The following is a 16,776-nucleotide window of genomic DNA, read 5'->3' as shown; positions in this document are numbered from 1 at the left end:
TTCAAACTTTGCTAGGTTTAGAACCATTATGCTAGAGTTGGCATCACTGTTGAGAAACCCACAGGACACGGGACCTTCCTCGCGGACCGTATAACTGGGCAACCCCCCACATACCCCCACCCTCCCCTGCACTGCCCCTCACCCATCTGCCTGTAGGATGACGAGAAAGGTTCCTCAGCGGCAGGCAAAGACAGTCTGTCATCTTTGGACAACGGATCTGGAACGAGCGGGTGATAGCTAGCACATTGACTCTTGACAGTCGAGTAGCGAACCTTGATTGCACTCAAAATTTTATAACGCTCATTAAACTCTTAAAAAGTAGAAAACTGGAAATGAGTATAAATGAAACTGTAAGAAGTTCCTCACTTCCTACATGAATTAATCTCCACTGCCTTATGTATGGCATCTGGGAGGAATTTGAAAGAATATAAATATTTTTACACTGTGAGCATCATTTAATGTATAATGAGAAAATACATCTTTCATCTGGGGGGAAACAGTAAAGTATAGAAATTACACATCTCGTCAGGAAATCTATTACTCTATATTTTGTAGAGTATAGTATTGATAGTACTTAAATTTTTATTTTATAGATTCCTTAAAAGATTTGGCAATGATTCAGTACAGTAAAAATTCTTAACTAAAGTTTTATAATTACATAGGGTGATGCAAAAATGCTTGACACTTTCACAATACCATAGTTCTCTGCATTTGCCACTGCATGAATAAACTGATAGTTCCATTTCATGCTCACAATCAAATAAAGCTTTTCGAAGTGAGTACGCCCGACCCTGTGGCCGAGTGGTTAGCACATCACGCTGCAACGCCAAGGGTCCGGGGTTCGAATCCCGGTCGGGCTTGGTTGTTTGTGAATGTCCATTCATCAATTTCATCATTTCATCACTCATCCCCATCTTCGCAAATTAGCCAAGAGGCACAAAACGTGAAGTAAAATAAACTAAATCAATCAATCAATCGAAGTGAGTAGGCATGTTAAAGAAACCAAACACCACATTTTCGGAGTTACATTCCTCTCTAGTTCTTACATGACGGCTTGAGGTATCGGAACATCGAAAAAATATAGTCATACCAGTTTCAATGGTATTATTCACAATGTCTAATGGATTTTTAACATCTTTAACCACTAACAGAAGCAACGGTAGGTTAGTTCGTTGGGTGTCTGACTGCCATGAGGGAAACCTGAGTTACAATTCCCTGGGGTGGGGGATCTAAGTTTGGAAATTTTTCAGCCTTAAGGTTACGAAGGACAGTGGACATCTATTTCATTAGCATCTAAATGTGGACTGCCACTGAAAGAAACAATGGAGGCAAGAGAGAGCATGAATTTCTTCCCATGTTGGAAGTGTGAGCAGTTTTTTAAGTTTATTATTAAGCCAGATACGATCTGTGAAAAATATGATTAAGTATTTACAGAATCCCATATACAGGGTGTCTGGGCTTCAGGTAAACAAAAAGAACATGCTATAACTTTCGAACGAATTGCAGCGTGCAGTGTTACCATGTTGGCAATAAAATCTTGAAGATATTTCTTATCGAATGAGTATTTGCTTGCACATTTCTATCAATTCGTTCGAAAGTTGTAGCATGTTCTTTTTGTTTACCTGAAGCCCGGACACCCTATATTCCTTATGGAGAGGCAACTTCAACTTACGATTCCAGTTTTCCAACTGCAAATGAAATCTTGAACCTGTTCAGTTTCCGTTCGTATGTTTTTCTACACCATTGGAAGTTTGATATTCTCAAATGAACAAATAAAATAATACTCCCATAAGCGTAATGCTAAGTTTTCTCCTCCTCCTATGACCATCCAGCATGCAGACCTCTCTTTCCTCAGCTTGCCTAGGAAAAGATTGGTGGGGTAGGAGCAGTGCCTCTTTAAAAGTGGCTCTGGGGCTCACCCAGCCTCAAATGGGTATCTGGGGGTAAAGGTGACCAAAGCATAGTGCTGATTACATCACCTCCAGAAAAAAATGGCCCAGATCAACAATATGTGGGGCTCTATCCCACATGTTCGCTATATGTGACTTCATATCATGGTGCACAGGGAACTTTATCTTTACTTTAACCCCTAATCATGTAGGTGTAAATGTATGCATCCTGTTTCTCACACCATGGATGTACAGTGTGTGATTTTCCCCTTACGTGTTACAGGATCTGACAAATGTTAGACCAAGTCCAATACCCAGTAGAGCGTACATGTCGTACGGTCCAGGAACAGTGCCTTCCCAGCAGCCTCCGCAACCAATACCTCAAGTCCAGGCCATGCCTCAACCTCACACTGCCTCATTTCGGATTCAGGAGACCTCCTTGACTACGGACCCAGAACAGGCTGTTACGAAAATAAGTGCAATGTTTCCTACTGTCAGCGAAACTCACATAAGAATGCTGCTGAAGAAGTAAGTGTTGATAATTTCTTCACTTCTTATGTATTTGTTTATCATAGTATACATAATAGTGACATAAAACTTATGTAATGGAATCTGAATGGTAAATTGTGTTAATGTCTTGAAAGACATTTTTGTGGTTGTTTAATAAACTGAAGGTAAGAGTTTGCATCTAGTTAATAACTACTAACACTTCCCTTTAGAGTTAAGTACATATTGCGTTATTTTACCATTGTATGTGTGTCAGTAATGATATGAAGACAGTTTTGTGTGTTAAAAAGTTACTTGTAAGTACACCCTGTTCACAAAGTTTGTGGAACATTACAAAGAGCTGTATTTTCACAGCGACACTTGAACATTTGCTTAAATATTTACAAAATGAATGACACATTCGCCAAATTATGATTTCTAACGCCATCTGCCATTGGCGGCCACTGGCAGTGCCACATTCACATGAGTTCAAAATGGTGTTGACAGCCTGAGAAAGTGTTTTGGCCACCCAGGTTACTAAACTTGACCCTATCTGACTTTGTCATGTAGGATTTCCTCCAAATCTGAGATGCTGCATTGCAACTGCCATCGTCAGAATCACCCCTGATATGCTGCGTTGGGTATGAAGTGAAAGGGACTACAGGATAGAAGTGGTCCTTGTGAGGCAGATGTAAGATGTGAAATTATAATTCAGTGAGTTAGTCTTTCACTTGTAAGCATTTAAACACATGTTTATGTATTGCTTTGAAAATTCAGCCATTTGTTATGTTTCACGGACTTTGTGCACACAGTGTACATTTTGTGTGCATTATGTATCTTATATGTTCTGTTACTAGGGTTTTAAAGCACTTTTCGGTTATGTTTCAGTTGGTCTCGTGCTTCCATAGATATACAGAAATAAAAAAGAAAACCCAGCTCATTGCCTGAGCACATTAAGACTTTTGATCTCACCACCAAAATTCCCAGATTCGAGTTCGCAGCCTGGGGCTGAATGTTATTTGTTAGTGTCACTTCATCTATTTCATATCATCAACACATATCCTCACTATTGTGATTAGCCAGAAGTAGCAGAAATATGACGTTAAAAAAATCCAGGAAATATAAAAATTGCGGTATAAACAAAACCATCCAAACATTGTTGTGCTTACTGGAACATTACATATGCACATTATGTCACTGTACACCTACAGACAAACTTTTACAGTGTGTAGAGGTTATCAAGGCAAAAAACTGCATTTTCTACCTTGTATGTAAGCAACCATAAAGCACTGATTCATGGATGACACTATTTTTTTTTAATCATGGATTTATCATCCATGCGTGTGTTACTTATTCTATTCCTTGTTTTTGCATTAAATAATGGCTATGTACATTTTTGTTCATTGTTATTCACACTCCAGAAGACACCCTTTTACATGATTGGTTACACAGTTTGACTGTAATATACTAAAGATTTTGTTATTTTCCAACAAAGAAAATGTTATCGTGCCACATTGCTGAGTACACACAGGTTAGTAAATACTCTTTTGGAGGGTTCATAAAAACAGAGTGAAGCTTCATCAAGAAAAATGTTAATTAAAAATTGAATGTCTTGATGTCCCTATATTCTGTGTGACACACACATACATACATATAAAAGCAAGAGACCTTCTGGCAAAGCTATAAAGCAGTAGAATTAAAATATTGGCCTATCAGCTTTTGGTGTGTTGCTTAAAATGGGTATATCTCCCCTGACATAACTCCACAAGTTTTCTCTAGTTTGTCCAGCTAACATAATGGATATAATAACTATAGATTGCGTACATAAATTTTGACATTCTCTTGTAGAAACTACTCAAGGAATGTAAGCTCGACCAGTATGTGAACCATTGTCCTGGCACATAGTTTCATTCTTCTATTATTGAGCTTTGAGACTTGCCCATCCTCAACACATCCTTGCATCTGTTGCATTGTCAGTGTGGAATAGTAGTCATACTGCAGTGGAATTTCAATATAAAGGAAGTATTCTACAATATAACTACATTAAGTGGTCAGCTCTTGATTTCACTACTGAAAATCCCAATTGTCACTAGGCAGGGCTGATCTGATGTCAGTGCTGATCCTTAACATTTGTAACAATTCAAAGAAATGCAGAGTATTTATAAATTTTAATATGTGAGTTTCCATTAGAGTACTGTATCGGTCCACTTCCGCTCAATCAAACTCGTTTGAATCTCCCACGCTCGATCGTACCGCACTCGTAGTGGAATGATTGGTTACGTCCCGTATTTCAGAGCCTAATTAAGCAGCAGTCAACCTAAAACCCATACATGGAAGGAAGCTACTCTATTCAGCTACAAATCTAAGTAATAATTCCGTATATTATTACGTAAGACTGAAATACAGCACATATGAAGTATGCAATATCTACAGACCGAAACGTAAAATGATGCACATGTTGTGAGACTTGACTAAGCAATTACAAATATCGTATCACAGTGCAAGAAGTACGTGTACATCATTGTTCTCTTACCGAAAAGGATAATAATATTCTGCAAAATAATAAAATGCAGTTATAACATTCAATCGAACATCATTTCAATGTGACAATAATCGTAGAAACATAAAATGTCAACCTAAGCAGTTTCAGCCCATAATCATCTATTTCATTTTCACATATCTCGGTAAGATACACAAAACTGCATTTGAACATGGAGATGATGATTATGTTCACTTATTTTTCAATTTCACTTCGTCTTTTGGTTCACGATCCATATTTGGAGACCCACTATCATAGACAAATCACGGGAATACGTCTACTAATAGGGTTCGAGAGTTTGAGTGTATTTCGCTCGTTCGGTCATTTTCCGCTCGAGCAGAAGAACTATCAATTCTATGTGCCATCTAGCGTTGCCCATGCAGACTATTTGCCACTCGAGCGAAAAATGCTCATTGCAGTACTCTAGTTTCCATTGTAACTATACAAAATCATCTAACGAAGTTTTCCTTTAAAAATAGTCATAATTTCACATGAAATAATCATTTCATCACAAAATCCATGTCTCTCCACAATGTTGCAAAAATAATAGAAATTGTGTGTTGTGTGTAATTTCCAGGATATTTAGACTCTGCAAAAGTGCTGCCTGTCACTTTTTTCAATTCCAGAAAGTATCAGCTGGTTATGCTGCGACGAGCTACATGACATTCGTTCAATTTATTAATTTAGACCAGACAACAACGACTCAATAACTGAGTCTCAACGATCCTGAAACGTTCAATATGTCATTAGTTCGAATTATTTGTATTGATAAACTTTGCCTGGTAACGCTGGTGACGCATGCAGATCGCTGGAGATTGAAATTTTATACCTTCAGATTTCAAATAGGTTTTCAAATCATTTACAACTAACAATAACCACTTTCCATAGCAACGGCATTAACCCAATTTACACATGCGAAATTCCCCCCTTCTGTAAGAGAAGAATTATTCATTTAAACATTTACATTAACAACCAAATACAAATGGAAGAAAATGCTGTAGTACGTAAAAATGAACACAAGAAACAGTAAACTTGTTTATTAAATTGAATTTAACACATATTTCCTGCGTATGAAAGCATCAACAATCTGTCCTCATTAGGTTAAGAGACGTGAAAAAACTGTCGATATGTGATCGAAAAATTACCATGCATTTAGCATGCACCTTTAATGCTATATAAGGAATTACAAAAGTCCTAATTACTTCCTAATTTGACATAGAACCAATCTTGGACCATGCTTCTCGTTTATTTTGGCAAGTGCTATGCGTTTCTTGCACGAAAATAGATCGTTTTACATGTGCACAGAGCCCTTTTCAGACATGGCGTCGATGGCCATTTTGTAAATAACGCATGGCCTGTGGCGTGTACTAGTACCGTTTCCCGTAAGATCCAACACACGCGAGATAGCTATCTCTTAAACACACTTTGCTTAAACGTAGTAAACACGATTTTCGAGAATTTTCTTCCTCTCAAAGTCACTTAAGATAATTTAATTTCCTCACCTGGTGTGTCGGGAACGAAGAATCCAGCACGCACGAGTCCACACTTTAACTCTCTCGTAACCGAGAGCTCGATTCCTTTTCAACGCTTTTTTCTGCGTTGTGCTTTTCACTTCATGCTATTATCTGCCGTTTTATCCTAACTGCAGATGTCAGATTCCTCCCGAAAGCACTGAAACCATTCTCCTTTCCTCCACTGTCGTGACATAACTCTGTTCACTCCATTTTTTTCTACCGGAAGTCTTCTTCGATCACCACGCACCCCTATCGATATCTACCATTCTTTTTCGCAGAGCACGATTGTCTTTACCAAACAACAATTTACATGATTTAGAACTCACACGTTATCAAATATGTGTGTGCGTTAAAGAACCCATTGTAATGCTTATTAAGATAAACTTTTTGCTGTTAATTAACCAATGGCATCTAGACCAAAACGCTGTATATTTTATTATTTTGCGCCATAACTGCGAATTGCCCATGCGTGCAGTGACCGACACATCAAAATGTCCTTGTGCATAAGGAAACCGCGAGAAAATCTGATCTCAAACAAAGGAATTTACAATTCAAATGCGCACAACGGTCAGAGCCATCTAGCGATTCTTCGCGTAAGTATTAAAGCAACAAAGTTTTCATATTGCATAGGCATTCCACCTATCGTGAATTCTCTGCACTAGACGAGTTCATTGTCTTAGGACCTGAGTTGGGCAACTTTACCCCAGCAACACACACACGAAACTCAAGTTTCCAGAATACCTTATGACAGTTCGTCATAAATGGCGCCCAACATAGGGCTGAACTCTCACACAATACTTTTGATACAATACTAAAGTTAGACTTACATCAACTAAACATTCATATTCTACATATTCACTAATATACATATTTTATATATACAGACATATTACTTTATTGTTTACAATATGAAACATCCCGGATCACCAACTCTGGTGACTCCATCATTCTCCAGAAAGAAGGAACCCCGCATGTGTTTTGGCGTCTTGCAGAACATAGTGGCTTGTATATTTTTGGTTGGAGCAGGAAACAAATAAATGCCTAGGCCCACCGCAACATTATACTTACTTGACTATTAGCCCGCCGCAAGCATAACCTAACTTGACCTTTACCCCATCATACCTGCCCTCACCCGCAAACTAAACATAGCCCCCATGGAACTAGCTAAACAACTTTTTATTTTGCTTCTGGATTCATTCTATCTGAGCTAAAAACTATTGTAAATGTTTCACCTTATTTTGGAGCAATCAGGAAGATTTCAGGCTCATCTCGCATGCTAGTACGCCGCAGAAATTTCACCTACTTGGTCAACTCACCCGCCGCAGGCTCAATCTCACTTTACCCATACGAGAAAATTTAACCTTGCACTTCCCCTACCCCATCTTTATTTACACTGTCCTTAACTACAACGTCTGATTCACAGCTAAACCCCATCGTCTGTAACATTTCATCCACACCATCCAACTTCAAATCTAGTAATCTCTTCACCCACATTTTTACCTTGTCCTCTGAACATTTCCAAACTTTACAATTTTCTATCGACTGGTGATCCAATTTTTCTCCTGTCACACAATCTATCAATGAAAGCGTGGAATCTTTACTGTTCTTAACACAAAGATAAGGGCCGACAAAGAGGTCACAATATTTCCTTATCACCTTATCTCCGGTGCCACTTAAGATCTGATTCTTAACGAAGACTAGCATACCCTCTCCCACTACAGGTTTCACATCCATCTTAGCATTTTGTTGCTTCAACTTATTTTGCCTTTTACTGAGGCTAGACAAATTCGCCATAACTAGCTTGTCATTCCAAGTGACATTGTTAGCATCGACCCCCAGAGTCGGTATATCGGTCAAACTCTTTGTCATGTTTAATCTCAACTCCATTGGAGAATATCCTGTTTGTGACGAAATGGAGCCATTCAGAAGGCGCAGAGCTTCAGGTACTCTTTCCGGCCATTTGTTATGATTGGAATTACAGAGTATTCTCATCAAACGGTTCAACTCCGAATGATAGCGCTCTACCCAATTTGAGCTCGGATGGTACACCGGAGTGTAAACAAGTTGTACCCCCCATGTTTTCATTGCATTCTGAAAAATGTTCGACTTAAATTGTGGCCCATTATCAGAAACTATCCTCTGAGGAATTCCCAAATGAACAAAGTACACTTTTGACAATTTATTCACAATGGTATTAGCATTGCTATTAACCACCGGGTATGCCACCAAGTACCTTGTTGCTGCATCTAATACCGTAAACAAAAATCTTTCTCGCTTAGGCCCCAGCGCAAACGGACCCTGCAGATCAATAAACAAAATCTGCCCTGGCATATCTGTGAAATGAGACCTTGCCACAATTTTAGCCGTATGTTTGTTCGGTTTTGTACGCTGACACAGCTCACAGTTTTTTACATACGACTTAATATCAGACTTCATCCCTTGCCAATAGAAAACCCGATATAAGTGAGATAAAGTTTTAGCAACACCGAAGTGTCCCATGTCATCATGTCCAGCCACCAAAACTTTATCTATCAATTTGACAGGAATACATATCCTGTGACGCGAAACATCATGGAAGTCTTTAATATAAAGAACATCCTCATTTAAGCAGTATGCTCGATTCCAAGATCTTGAGCGAGAATTGATCCTTTGACTTACCCCCTTAAGATGATCAATAATTTCTCTCAAACTCACGTCCTCACTCTGTAAATCAATCAACTCCTCCTTGGTGAAAATTGTCTGATTTAAATGCGTAACTACAGAAACATTTACCAGAAATTGGGAATCAGGTGTATCTGGAAAGTTTCTACTAAGGGTGTCTGCCAAGAGGTTGTCCGAACCCTTGCAATATTGCACGACGAATGAATACTGTTGGATCTGTATAAACCATCTTGTCAGCCTGGCATTCCAAGAATGTGCAGATTCTAACCACGTGAGTGATTTGTGGTCAGTGACAACAACAAATTGTCTACCCTTAAGAAATGTGGAAAATTTTTCGATCGTATACAGTATAGCCAAAACTTCGATCTCAGTTGACGTATATGACTTTTCGTACGTTTTAAGCAACCTGCTGACGAATCCTAAGGGTTTCATTTCCCCATCCGTAATCTGGTAACAAAAGCCCCCTATCCCCACAAGAGATGCGTCCGTTTGAATATAGAACGTTTTCTCAAAATCTGGAAAGTTAAGGGTCACTTCATGGACTACCAACGCCTTCAGGTGCATAAAAGCTTGTTCAGCTTGTGTGGTCCAATGCCACTTCGTCTTAAGTTTCAATAGTTCATATAACGGTTGTGCCACCATGGCATAATTAGGAATATACTTCGCTAACCAGTTGAAACATCCCAGAACCCTTTGCAACTGTTTCAAGTTCTCAGGTTTGTGTAGGTTGACAATGCTTTCGACGTAGGAAGGATCTTTCTGGAAACCCTGTGTCGTGATTATATGTCCCAAAAACTTCAACTCTTGCACCGCAAACCTACATTTTTCTAACTTCAACGTAAAACCCGCGCATTTTAATCTTTCCAAGACCAGACTGACGTGCCTTAGATGTGAATCAAAATCTTTAGATTTGATGATGATATCATCTACGTACACCACAACAAAATCTAAAAATGATCCAAGTACCCTATTCATGACATCCACGAACACAGCCGTGCCGTTCACCGAACCAAACACTACTCTCTTAAATTGATACAGAATACCCTCAAATGCAAATGCCGTGAATTTACGACTGTCGGTATGTAAAGATACCTGCCAATAAGCGTTTCCTAAGTCCAGCGAGGTGAAGAATTTACAGCCTAAAAATGAAGTCAACAGATCGTTAATCTTCATTGGCGTAAGTTGCATGAGTTTAACGTGTTGATTAACCTTTTTCAAATCTACACATAATCGTATCCCACCATTTGGTTTTGGAACCACCAGTAGAGGCGAACGATATTCGGACTGTGAAAGCTCAATCACCCCCCAAGCCAACATTTGGTTCAAATGATCCCTAACCTTATCCCGGTAAGCATAAGGAATGGGGTAATTCCTCACCACGATTGGTTCAACAGTGTCCAATTCCATCCGATGTTCATACTCTCTACATAATCCCGGTATGTCAGTAAACATCTGTTCAAAGGCGCTTAACATGTCTATGAATCGAGAATTTAAATTTTCTTCTAAGTTCAGCGAACCCTTCACTTTGTGCATGAAAGACGACTGTTCATTTGCTGAAAGATCTATATTCATTGAAACGTTCATCAAAGACAAGTCCGGTCCCAAAGAATCTACTTCTCTAAGAGGTGTGAACTTCAAAAGTGCTTTACCATTGGGAGTATGATAAAAGAAAGCATCTACGTCAAAGTTTAGTTCACCGTGAACCCCATATATCACATCTAAACCTAGCAAAACGGGTACATTTAGTTTTTTCACCACTAGAAACTGTACATAATAATCATGCCCCCCCAAATTGATCATCAACTTCGTGATACCTTCCACAGATTTAGACCTCGAACCAGTATAATCTACTAATTTAATATTGGATGCTGGTTCCAATCTGGGTCTCGAAATCAACGACGAAATCGATTTCCAAGTGTTAACTTCGAGGAGAGACACCTCGGCACCACTATCACAGAGAGCATTAAAAACTTTACCCAATATGGTAATTTTAATCATAGCAGACGTATGTCGTTGGTAACCCACATTAACAGGTACTGTTGAATTCATTGCATCAAGAAAATCACTCTCCTCTTCCCACGTATCATTTATATTTACAAACTGTATAGCAGGAAATTTTATCTCACCCTCACCCCCTGCCCGTTGGTAAGAGCTCCTCTCCCGTTTCCCGACCTGATTGGTTCATTGGAAGTCTCTTCGACAGCATGTATCTCTGCCTCGACTACAATCTGAGAACTAGGTTCAGGACTACCACGACCCGCCATGGTAAAAATGCCCTTTTTTCTCAGGAAATTCAACACCTGAACCATTCCTTCCCTATTCCAATGAATGAGATCAGTTCTTCCCCGCGAAGGATTACCCAGATACTCTTCATATAAGTCAATGCGTAATCCACCTTGACTGTTAAAAAATATGGGCGAAATATCATGCACCTTGACGTTTCTACCATTATGGAACGATACAATGTATTCGTTAATTCCTCGCCATTTCAACCATACGTTAGAACTCACACTTCGCATTATTCTTGCTAATGGAGGTAAGGTTAACCAATGAATTTCCTTTGTTTTTTCCGACAAAAGTTCCAATGTTTCCAGCAGGTTGCGTTTAATAGTTTCCTCCGACTGAAAGTTCAGAATATCATTTGTCCCTATCATTATGACTACAGAATCAGCTAATTTAGAGCTCAATCTAAGCCTATTACACAACTGTTCGGTGGTTTGTCCACTTACAGATAACCCTATTCTCCGATTACCTCGCTCGTCAATGCAAAGTTGGTAATTACCAAACCTTTGCGCAAGTCTGACAAACATGCTGTCACCTACTAATTGTTTCCCTTCCAATAAAGGATCAAGAGTATTAAACCAGTCTTTACCCCTTGGATGGTTATAAGGTAATACGGAAGTGTCTTTATTTACGGGAGGATTATTGAAGGTCAAACCCACATCACCTCCTACGATGTGGGTAGAATCTCGTTTCCCAACGAGGAATCTTCTGTAGAATTTTTTCTATTTCGTAAGCGTCGCTTCGAATTTGGACTTACGTAAGCCTCTTTCCTTACGCTCGTCGGTGAAGTGATCATTTCCCGTGACCCCGGTCTAAGTTTCTCTTCAGAGACCTCAGATGTGACTGAGACTTTGCTCACCCCACCCTTAAACCCTTTGCCTTTAGGAAGTGGAGCGGCGTCTCGTTTAACATATACATCCTGTAAAGATTCATAGTTTTCTATTATGTGTATCGCCTCCGCGAAGGACGAAACATCCTGCATCACGATGTGTTCCCTCAACTTGTAAGGCAAGAGCGTGCCAATTTGAGCCACGATATGAGAGTCCTCCGCCTTAGGTTGAATGGAACGTAACAACTTAAAGTTCCTCGAGAAGAATTGTAATACACTCTCCTCCGAGGTCCTTTGATAGGGCGAGTTCAATACCTTTGCAAGACAGGAGCTACGCCACCTGGAACTCTCGTAATGGTTAATGAATTCAGTTTTGAATAATTCGTAAGTGACTAAGTGAGCTTTCCGCTCCGAAAACCAAAGTTTCGCGCTATCCGTTAATAATTTCGGAACATACTTTATGTATTGCATCGGGTCTATACCATATAATTCTAACAGTTCCTCAACCTTTTCCAAAAATTCAGATGGAGTTACCGTGGTGATCAACCCATTGAATTTCGGAAATTTCAACAAGTCTTGAGGCTTTATGCTGTACACTTTGGTACGAACCGCGTCCTGATTCTGGTTACGATCAGACCGTTCTTTGACAACTTCTAACACCTTCCCCTCACTCTCGGCTTTTACTAGAGACCCCAAAACTTTAGCTCTTTTGTGCCTAGTCTTAATGTAGCTTTTCTTGCTGAAAGTGGAATTGACCTTCCATGGTTTTTCAGCATCAGATGTAGATTCGGTGCTCACCACATCATGACAAGGAAATGATTTAGTCCTGCTATTCTGCTTAACAGTAACAACGTCTGAGTCGTCCGTTGAGGTAGCTTTATCTACACAATCCACCCTTTCGAACCCAGACCCCAAACCCTTGAGACCCTTTTCATTCAATTGTTTGCCGCCACTGATTCGAAGATGTTGAGTAATACTAGAACCATCTTGTTCCCAGTTGGTCAGAACTTTACTGAACCTATCCATGGAGCTTTCAAGAGATTTCAATGTCACCATGACCTCCGTAGGCAACGTGTTAAGAACAGTAGTTCCCGAATCTACGTTCTGAGAGAATGTCTGTCCTACTGTCTGAGCTGAAGAAGAACATTCCTTTTTCATCGCAGCTGACTCACTTTCATTGACAACTTTTCCAATTTGTGAGCTCGATGATTTTTGATCTAAATTCCTATCCCTACTCCCTATCTTGTCTAACACTTTCTCTACAATTTGCCCTTCCAGTGACTTAATATCATTTGCCTTCTCAATTTTCATCTGATCCAAGGACTCATGCATTCCCAGTACTTCTGAATCCAACCTCTTTGCTAGTGCTTCATACTTTGCTTCCAACCCTTCAGCCCTATTCATACATTCTACCCTATATTGAGAGACCGACAACGTGAGATCATTTAGACCTTCACTTGTCTTTATGACATCTTGCTGCAGCTCTAATATGCATTTGCTGGTGCCCTCTAGATCAGACTGCAGTTTACCCACTACCTTACTTGTATGAGCTGCGAGTTCTGATTTGAGTGACTCCGTGCATTCCTTGTTCCTTTCCTCACTCTGTTTAATAAAGGCGAACAAGGAATCTAATGTAACCGGTTCCTGCTCCGTTGCCATTATTAATATTAGCTTTAACAGCAGCAATTAACCAACTAAAGATTAACCTACTTGAAACCCAACAAAAAATTCAATAACGCAGCCCCTCTGCACTTGAGTCTCATAATCTTGCGACGAGCTACATGACATTCGTTCAATTTATTAATTTAGACCAGACAACAACGACTCAATAACTGAGTCTCAACGATCCTGAAACGTTCAATATGTCATTAGTTCGAATTATTTGTATTGATAAACTTTGCCTGGTAACGCTGGTGACGCATGCAGATCGCTGGAGATTGAAATTTTATACCTTCAGATTTCAAATAGGTTTTCAAATCATTTACAACTAACAATAACCACTTTCCATAGCAACGGCATTAACCCAATTTACACATGCGAAATTCCCCCCTTCTGTAAGAGAAGAATTATTCATTTAAACATTTACATTAACAACCAAATACAAATGGAAGAAAATGCTGTAGTACGTAAAAATGAACACAAGAAACAGTAAACTTGTTTATTAAATTGAATTTAACACATATTTCCTGCGTATGAAAGCATCAACAATCTGTCCTCATTAGGTTAAGAGACGTGAAAAAACTGTCGATATGTGATCGAAAAATTACCATGCATTTAGCATGCACCTTTAATGCTATATAAGGAATTACAAAAGTCCTAATTACTTCCTAATTTGACATAGAACCAATCTTGGACCATGCTTCTCGTTTATTTTGGCAAGTGCTATGCGTTTCTTGCACGAAAATAGATCGTTTTACATGTGCACAGAGCCCTTTTCAGACATGGCGTCGATGGCCATTTTGTAAATAACGCATGGCCTGTGGCGTGTACTAGTACCGTTTCCCGTAAGATCCAACACACGCGAGATAGCTATCTCTTAAACACACTTTGCTTAAACGTAGTAAACACGATTTTCGAGAATTTTCTTCCTCTCAAAGTCACTTAAGATAATTTAATTTCCTCACCTGGTGTGTCGGGAACGAAGAATCCAGCACGCACGAGTCCACACTTTAACTCTCTCGTAACCGAGAGCTCGATTCCTTTTCAACGCTTTTTTCTGCGTTGTGCTTTTCACTTCATGCTATTATCTGCCGTTTTATCCTAACTGCAGATGTCAGATTCCTCCCGAAAGCACTGAAACCATTCTCCTTTCCTCCACTGTCGTGACATAACTCTGTTCACTCCATTTTTTTCTACCGGAAGTCTTCTTCGATCACCACGCACCCCTATCGATATCTACCATTCTTTTTCGCAGAGCACGATTGTCTTTACCAAACAACAATTTACATGATTTAGAACTCACACGTTATCAAATATGTGTGTGCGTTAAAGAACCCATTGTAATGCTTATTAAGATAAACTTTTTGCTGTTAATTAACCAATGGCATCTAGACCAAAACGCTGTATATTTTATTATTTTGCGCCATAACTGCGAATTGCCCATGCGTGCAGTGACCGACACATCAAAATGTCCTTGTGCATAAGGAAACCGCGAGAAAATCTGATCTCAAACAAAGGAATTTACAATTCAAATGCGCACAACGGTCAGAGCCATCTAGCGATTCTTCGCGTAAGTATTAAAGCAACAAAGTTTTCATATTGCATAGGCATTCCACCTATCGTGAATTCTCTGCACTAGACGAGTTCATCGTCTTAGGACCTGAGTTGGGCAACTTTACCCCAGCAACACACACACGAAACTCAAGTTTCCAGAATACCTTATGACAGTTCGTCATAATGCTGATTAAACTCCAATCAGTCCTTTCTGGTACCTGGTATTGGTTATCACTCATCATCACAATTAGTCAAAAGTGGCAGAAAAGCCATGTAAAATTTTAAAAATAAATAAGTGGTTAATAACAATTCCATACAAGGCAATACTGCAAATTGAAACATGTGAGGCAAAGACATAGTTGACTGCATTTCAGCAGTAGAGAAATGATCTTATATGCGAGACATCTGGTTTCATGTCCTGGTTCAGCATACATATATCACTCAGTTTCTGTGATAGAAAATTTTCTGTGGGTACCAAAATATAATGTAATGTTCTTCTGCTAGCCTAAGACCTTGATAACGAGATGGTTATCTGTTCTGTTCTTATCCTTCCCTTATAATATCTAACATGTTTTACAATAAATAACATGGGTATATATTTCTGAGCATATGTATATTTGGCTCGGTAGGTATTTAAATTCTATTTAGTTATGTAAGGAGGCTAATATCTTCATTTGGCATATGAGGGTTTCAGAACACAAGTGGAGTAACTCCATTCATGCAGTTTTGAGAAAAAGGCACATTTAAATAACTTAGCGCTATGTTTAGCTGTTGGAGCAGAAACATAGTGGTACCTCTATGAGTAAGAATTTGAAATTTAGGAGATACTTACTTCTAGCACTGAAATGTTGATACTTGACGGGTCTAAGTTATACATGGAACTCAATTTCCACACCACTTGTGCTCTGAAGCCCTCATGTATGTTATTCTGAAATGACTGAATGGGTAATGTAGATTAAACTAACCAGTGCTCATCTTCCAGGTACCACAATCGAGAGGCGGTTGTTGTCAGTGCACTCCAGGTTGAAAAACACCCCATCAGCACCCCAGGTCCCTTTACCACCCCTCCGTTAACTCGACACTTCCATGCAACCGCCATGGGAGTCATAGCCGGCTTCCAGATGACACCCCCTCTAGCAAATCGCGACATTCCCAGGCCCATTTGTAGCGGTAGCCCAACTCCTAGGCCAGGGTCCGGATCAAGTGGGCCCATGTTTGGGTCTCCTCGCATTGGGGATTGGAGCCGTTCGCCGAGACCCCACTCTTCCCCAAAGATGAAATTGAGGTTTATATTTTGTCTTGTAGCAGAACATTGTTGGGATATGTAGAGAGAAGAATGTACAAATCTGTTTCAGGTGTCAT

At 39.5% G+C, this 16,776-nt stretch overlaps 1 protein-coding gene across 3 annotated transcripts in view; it reads left to right on the top strand.

Annotated features, from left to right (window-relative positions):
• The window catches only part of LOC145977703 (uncharacterized), a 64,280-nt gene that overhangs the window by 10,079 nt on the left and 37,425 nt on the right, over nucleotides 1-16,776 (top strand). For 2 of the 3 annotated variants that reach the window (XM_083109927.1, XM_083109926.1), the window contains 2 exons: nucleotides 2,173-2,417; nucleotides 16,397-16,699. In XM_083109927.1, coding sequence (XP_082966053.1) covers nucleotides 2,173-2,417; nucleotides 16,397-16,699 — 548 coding nt within the window. The remainder of the gene's footprint in view (nucleotides 1-2,172; nucleotides 2,418-16,396; nucleotides 16,700-16,776) is intronic. The other variant, XM_083109928.1, reaches the window with a different exon arrangement.

This window comes from Lepisma saccharinum, chromosome 23, assembly GCF_977018435.1.
Source record: "Lepisma saccharinum chromosome 23, izLepSacc3.1, whole genome shotgun sequence".
In the NCBI taxonomy this organism is placed as follows: domain Eukaryota; kingdom Metazoa; phylum Arthropoda; class Insecta; order Zygentoma; family Lepismatidae; genus Lepisma; species Lepisma saccharinum.
This window is presented reverse-complemented; position numbering and strand designations above follow the sequence as displayed.